Source organism: Aptenodytes forsteri, unplaced genomic scaffold (assembly GCF_000699145.1).
Source record: "Aptenodytes forsteri isolate BGI_AS27 unplaced genomic scaffold, ASM69914v1 Scaffold229, whole genome shotgun sequence".
NCBI classification, from domain to species: Eukaryota; Metazoa; Chordata; class Aves; order Sphenisciformes; family Spheniscidae; genus Aptenodytes; species Aptenodytes forsteri.
In genome coordinates, this window is record NW_008795863.1 from 4,494,940 (window position 1) to 4,502,254 (window position 7,315).

At 38.9% G+C, this 7,315-nt stretch overlaps 1 protein-coding gene across 5 annotated transcripts in view; it reads right to left on the reverse strand.

Moving 5' to 3' along the window:
• Nucleotides 1-7,315, reverse strand: part of PTPRM (protein tyrosine phosphatase, receptor type M) — a 386,144-nt gene that overhangs the window by 94,534 nt on the left and 284,295 nt on the right. For 3 of the 5 annotated variants that reach the window (XM_019473356.1, XM_019473355.1, XM_009284103.2), the window contains 2 exons: nucleotides 3,996-4,007; nucleotides 3,049-3,236 (listed from right to left, as the gene is read on the reverse strand). In XM_019473356.1, the coding sequence (XP_019328901.1) occupies nucleotides 3,049-3,236; nucleotides 3,996-4,007 (200 nt within the window). The remainder of the gene's footprint in view (nucleotides 1-3,048; nucleotides 3,237-3,995; nucleotides 4,008-7,315) is intronic. The other 2 variants (XM_019473357.1, XM_019473354.1) reach the window with 1 other exon arrangement.

Sequence of the window (7,315 nt, forward strand, 5' to 3'; positions counted from 1 at the left end):
GAGCAGCCAGTTTCTCCAGGGGAATGCTGTGGGAAACAGTGTCAAAGGCTTTACTAGGTCCAGGTAGACAACATCCACAGCCTTTCCCTCATCCACTAAGCAGGTCACCTTGTCATAGAAGGAGATCAGGTTGGTCAAGCAGGACCTGCCTTTCGTAAACCCATGCTGACTGGGCCTGATCACCTGGTTGTCCCGTACATGCCGTGTGATGGCACTCAAGATGATCTGCTCCATAACCTTCCCCGGCACTGAGGTCAGACTGACAGGCCTGTATTTCCCCAGATCCTCCTTCTGGCCCTTCTTGTAGATGGGCATCACATTTTCTAGCCTCCAGTCAACTGGGACTTCGCCGGTTAGCCAGCACTGCTGATAAATGACGGAAAGTGGCTTGGTGAGTGCTTCCGCCAGCCCCCTCGATACCCTGAGGCGCCAGATCCCATCCGGCCCCACAGACTTAGACTTGTGTGTGTCTAAAACTTAAGCATGGTATATTGAGCCTCTAGGGCAGTGCACACTTGTGCATGCCCAAAAGAGAAATTGTTGCTTGCCCTACAGGGTGGAAGTAATTTAAATGACTTTTGCTGGTTTTCCTCCTCCCTTCTCTTTCTATCAGATGAAAGAATGAGAAGGGATCTTTTTCTTTGCTGGCTTCTACTTTGAGAAGACGGAGTTAAAATTGACTCTGTATCATTCTGCTTCTCACTGGCTATGTCAGAGTCACATCACAGTAAGACCCATTTACACCTGTTCCTCTGATTTCTCACATTCTAGTTTCCAAGGAAAGGAAATTTAGTACTGTGTATTGGGTTGGAGATGCAGTGCAATTTGGACAGGTTCCTCAACTGGACAAATGGATGGGACAGGTTCCTCAACAGGACAAATGGACACTACCACATACAGAGGCAGATACAGGCTCTGTCACGTGTAGCCGGCTCCTGGAAATGGATGGGCTGCTGGTGGTTATTATTTGCTTTCTAGACCACATGGCAGGGAACATTATTTTTTTTTAAATCCGATCACATCATCTTGGATTATAGTCCATATAATGTATTAAAAGTTAACAAAGTATTTCAGAGGTGACAGCTTCAAGTTTGCCTACAGTCAGACCCCACAAGTTCTTACGCAGTGCATCTTCCTACCTGATCAATCAAAATTATCTCACAAATTCTCATACACTCCTAGGACAATTTTGACAATTTATAGTCCAACGCTGTGGATCAATCTTATGTATTTTTCCTCTGTGAAGTAATATATTTATGCTACTTGTTTTTTGGGTTCAAATCCACTGAATTGTAATCTCGTGGGAAATTACTCGGTGTAGGCATCTTATCAACCCATATTAGAGTGTTCCTGTAGGTGAGAATCATTCACAAGAATAAACTCCTTAAAATCTGAGCTAAAAGGCAGAGAAAAGTGGACAAAGGACATTCATTTTTACACCCTGTCCTGGTTTTGGCTGGGATAGAGTTTTCTTCCTAGTAGCTGGTATAGTGCTGTGTTTTGGATTTAGGATGAGAATAATGTTGATTGATAACACACTGATGTTTTAGTTGCTGCTGAGCAGTGCTTACACTAAGTCAAGGACTTTTCAGCTCCTCATACTGCCTTGCCAGAGAGTAGGCTGGGGGTGCACAAGAAGCTGGGAGGGGACACAACCAGGACAGCTGACCTAAACTGGCCAAAGGGATATTCCATATCATATGACATCATGCTGAACAAAAAAACTGGGGAGAGTTGGCTGGGGTGGCGCGGCCGCTGCTTGGGAACTGGCTGGGCATCGGTCAGCAGGTGGTGAGCAATTGCATTATGCATCACTTGCTTTGTATATTCTTTTATCATTATTATTATTATGTTCCCTTCCTTTTCTGTCCTATTAAATCATCTTTATCTCAACAAGTTTTACCTTTTTTCCGATTCTCTCCCCCATCCCACTGGAAGTAGTGAGCGAATGGCTGTGTGGTGTTTAGCTGCCTGCCCGGTTAAACCACAACACACTCAAGGCTGTGTGGTGTTTAGCTGCCTGCCAGGTTAAACCACAACACACTCTAACAATTAAAATATCAGACCTAAGCAGGTTTTAAAGATTTTAAATCCTCCCTGTGAGGGAGGATTTGAGACCCTCAGACAAGGAACTCAGGTTGATAAGTCTCTGTTCATTCAAATATATGATTTGGATGAGGAGTGGTGCGTTCTTGAGACCCTCAGCAAAACTAAGCTTTTGAAGTCAGGCATAATACTACCCTTAATTCTGGGCATGAGAGCAAGTTCTGCTTGTTTTTTGCTTTTTTCACTTAGCATCTGAGTCATCTCACAAGGAAGACAGGAGCTGCAGTGCAATGTGCTGCATTACTATAGCATTTGCCAGGATGTAGTGGTCATGACATTTAAAACTAAGATGATAACAGGGAGGAACAGGCCACTCTAGCATGAAATGAAGAAACAGAAGTTGAATCAAAAAAAAGGGAAAAAAGAGAGACACTAAGTTCATATGAAAAATAATGACGATTAGAGAGAGCCTCCAGCTAGTGGGAAGCGGTTCAGGCACCACAGAATAAGTTTTATAGCCCTGCGGGCCTCTCCGAAGATTTGCGCACTTCCTCTCAATGATGAATACTATTATTCCAAGAAATACCACTTGTAGAACTTGATTTCTAAGCTAATATCGTGTTACAGGATAACTGTGATTAGACAATCTGTGATGTAGAACTTTGGAAAAAAGCTGTATTCTTCAAGAGTAAAAGAAAAATATGACAAATTCTGGGAGAACGCTAGTGGACCTGTTTTTTTTGAATATACAGCTTTATGCAATTAGAATTAGGCAGAGATTTCCAAGAAAGGTTTTTATGTCTCACTCCTGATCCTGGCTAGTTACAATCAGAAAATTTGCTCACTGTGGAGATGATCCTTTCCATTCAATATCTTCCCCCACACAGCAGCTGGCTTACTTGGTTGAGTAATTATTTCTCCTGTTCTATGGTACAGGTAGCAGACAGATAAAGCCAACAGTGCAGAAGACATAATAATCAGATCATTAGACCCGACACTTACTTCATACTCCTCTTTGAATCCATAGCCTTCTGCACACTTCATTTGGGTGATGTGCTGTAGCAAATCAGCTACACGGATGGCTGGATGAAGCTGTCCGGTCTGGTAGGGCACATCCACTGGATCTCGCTTCTTGTAGGTATGGGATTGGACCAGGCTGCTTGTGTCACTGACCATCGTATGGGTTTCATCTAGAAAAAGAGTATCTCATAATGTACTGGCTCATTTTCACTTACTAATAGAAATATAAATTACACAGATTTCTAGAGGAATGGCAGAAATCTGACACCATCAGTATTGCTTCTGTCTGTGAAGGCTACATCAAAAGAACAGTAAATCCATGGAGCAGTTTACACAGGGAAATTGCAAGACTGATTGGAATGAGGCAAAGTCCATGGTTCTACAATGGAAGCATTGCAGAGCAGTCCGAACTCTAATATTGTTTTAAATATCACTAGCTGATTACAAACCGGTTTTAAATTAGGCATTTGGTTCTAAACTGCATAGAAGTTTCATTCTGAAACTTCAACAAGTCCCATGGAATGAAATTGGACTTGTATTCTTCTTAGATTACTGAGGTGCTATATTTTACACTGCAAATTTAGAGCAAATGTTTGGAGTGAGCAAAATAAAAAGATGCACAAAATGGCTTATGGTTTCATCAAGCTAGGACTGCAATGGAAATGTAAATCTGATACAACATTTGGAGATGAACTACGAGAGGACAAATGCAAAGGATCATCTGATCAGGAAAAATGTCTTGACTGGCTGCTGAACATGCTTTAGGACCACAGTATATCATGAGCCATCACATTAGGCATGGAATGTTATATGTCAACTGACATGCAAGCCAACAAACAGGAGAACCCAGTGGGCTGGTTAAAATTTTTATGAGACACATACTCTCCCAACCCTCCACATCTCTTCCATGGGGCAAATGGGCAACTTACCATTGATTGGCACTTTTAAGAAGATACATATCAGGAGAAAAAAAGAGGAGAAGAAAAAGGAAACAGGGCATAAGCAACAGTACTGCATTAATAATTACAGGTAATTTTATGTTTGTAATTTAGTCCTTACAGAGTGATTTCCTAAATGAGTCAGATTCTGATCTCAGTTTCGCAGTATAAATTAAATGTACTGAAACCAAGGTATCTTACTGTGAGTCAATTCACACAGATGCAACTGAGATCAAAACTTATACTTAGCAGTAAATAGACAGATGTGAAAGTGCACTCTACCTAAGGAAGCAATATGACTTTCTTCCTATTTAGATGGAATTTTAAAAATTTGTTCAAACTTGACAAGAGAAAAAAACCAACCCAAATTCTAAGGTCCAAGTATTGTCATAAATATTTTTTCTGTTTATCCAAATAATAATTTTACATATCTCAAAGAGTTTTTGACTTTTAACTGAAATTGTAAATGTGGTGCTTTGACTTATGCAAACTACTCCTCACTGGCTGCACACTAAACATAGCAAGGGGTTTATTAAAATACTGTATTTATTAAAAAATTATTACTTTGTAAAATATGTTCTATGAAAGGGAAGCATTAAAATAATATTTCCACATTCATAAGTTAGATATATTATAGCAGAAAGTTCCACAAATACTCTGGATGAAAAGGTCCCAGGTACACACCAAAAATACTACTACGCCTCATTAAAGGTGAGATTCTGGTCTTAGTTATACCATTGAAAATTGATGTTAAAGCCACAAAGCTCAACGAATCATATTTCAAGGATGATTTTAGGTTCTCTCAATTCACACTGATACTAAGACACATAAAATCTGGTCCTCAGCAAACATACAGTCAATATGAACTGTGCATTTAAACCTAAACCAAAAATAACAGAGAAAAATTTATGGGTATGAGTATGGGCATTTCACTACTTTTCCTGCCAGTTTGCTAACCTGTTCTAATGCAGAGGAAAAGGATTCATCTTTCAGTCATAAAATTTGACAACTTTTGTCTAATGTGTGATAAAATTGTACTGCAAAGCACCTTGGGATGCATGGCATGAAGCGTGGTATACAAGTGTAGGTACAGTATGTTGCTGTTGAAATGGCACCTGAAAACTACAAGGTGGCTAAGACACAAAAGACAAAAAAAGTGTAGGAAGTTGATCATGAGTTTTTGGGTGGCTTATTTCAATTTTAGAAACAGGTTAGAAAACTTGGGGTTTTTTTTTTCAAACTACAGAATTCCTTGTAACACAGACTGTTAGTAACTAAGATGAAGGCAAAGTCATCAGATAGCAGGGTCTTGTGCTATGAAAGCAGCAGTTTAATCCTTATGAATCTCTTTCCTGTGAGCTCCTTTGTTTTAGACTAGCTTTCCTCTCTCCATTTCTTTATCTCTTATAGCTGCATTAATACTATTTTTCTCTGGGAGCGATCTTTTAAGTTGTTTTAAATAAAGTGCTTTCAATCCTTGGTTTATATGGTACATTAGGAGCCAAGTGTATCATAGTTCTTTGCTTTGCCTTTGAGCACTGTAGCATGAGCATTTCAGGCATAACAGTCCACTGTTTTTCAAAGGGTGAGCTCCTCCAGATGCAGTGTTCATATGCAACAGGAAGTTTGTCCAGCTTAAATACTCCTACAGCTGCAGTTGTTTGACTCTCCACTTACTCATTCCCATAGAGCTGTACAACACATTATATAATATATTTATTCACTAGTTGTATGGACTCACGGCATGGAAGGTATCTGGGAACCTAGCCCAATATCTTTTCTGGGCTGAGACTCTTTTCTTTCTCCAATTTCAGAAATATGCACATCGCTGATACTAGACAAACATGACCTACACTCAGGGTCAGCAACTATAAATTTAGCCACTGTTATGTAAAGTGTTTTTTTTAATCTCAGGCTTTCACTTAGGTTATTAGGCTAAGCATGAAGGTTTTCCCTCAAATACAAGAAAATTTCCTCATATCTGAAACTGAGAAGTCAGACTGTTGCCTTTTGCATCATTTAAAGAGTTCACCACTAATTATCAGTCTTTTTTTTTTTTTCAATTGGCTAAGAAGTTCCTAATTTGCATGAATAGTCCAAAGATCTTGCTGTACATAAATTTGGAAATGGTAAGTGTGTTGTGGCCTTTCTAGCAGATTTTGAAAACTAAACTCAACCATTCACCAGACCTGTACCCTTCCCAGGAGGTCACACCGAAAAGTTCATTTAGTTCTAACTACAGCCTTGACCCTGCAGTCTAACAACTTCTTTGGACACTGGAAGACAGCAAGAGCAGGTATTAGTTGCAATTAAAACCCAGCATTTTTTGTTAATAGCTATATTCCTCTGCCGACTCAAGCATAGCTAATTTGATTTACCCCAGATAAAACACTTCCTATACAGACAGTCATAAACACATTTTGGGTGAGAGACCTGGTCTGAATGGAACACCACTCATAAAAGGGTACTAAATTTTTAACATGTAAGGTTACAAAAATATTCATTTTCCACAGTGAAATAACTGGAAGATTTTCTGAGATAAGTAAGCACAGGTTGCTGTAGAAGACCATAAAATACATATCTAGCTAATTCAAGATTTTACAGACTTCGTAAAAGCAAAGAATTTTTTTTCCCAGTGTATGTTTGTCTGATATCTGAATTACTTGCTTAGAGTTTATTTATTGGGGGGAAAAAAGCTAAAAAGTAATTTTACCACCATTATTATATAGCAAAGGATCACAAAAAAAGTCAGAGAAACGATTAACTAAAACTAATAATCCAGATAGGAAATCTCAAAGTTTTTCTCCTGATAATAGTACTTTTCTCCTTGCCCACCCACAAGGTCAGAAAGAACATCTACTGGATGAAGCGTTGAATGAATGCTAAAGCACACAAAAAAATCTAACATCTCAGGCAGTTAAAAGGCACTGCAAATTTCATTTGCATGCAGATTATTACATTGTTACAGTCACTACCGTTACCTTCTCCCAGATTTACATAATGTATAAAAACGCACAAGTTCCTTCTCCAAGTTATCACACTGAAATGCAGTGCACTAAATATTCTTTCACAATAACAAATGAATTCAAGATTACCTTCCTAAACTTCTACTTCTCACATGTTTCACTCTACTTCTACTGAAGTCTGTTTAACTTACAGTTTAAGGGCAGGAATGAGTCAAAGGGTCTTATATTTTTACAGTGATTTGAAGAAAAATGTGGAGAAAGAAAAATATTTGTTGTAAAAATATAAATCATTGTAAAAAGAGTAAATAGATAGGCTTAACATTGGAGTTTGACTTCTTGCTCGTG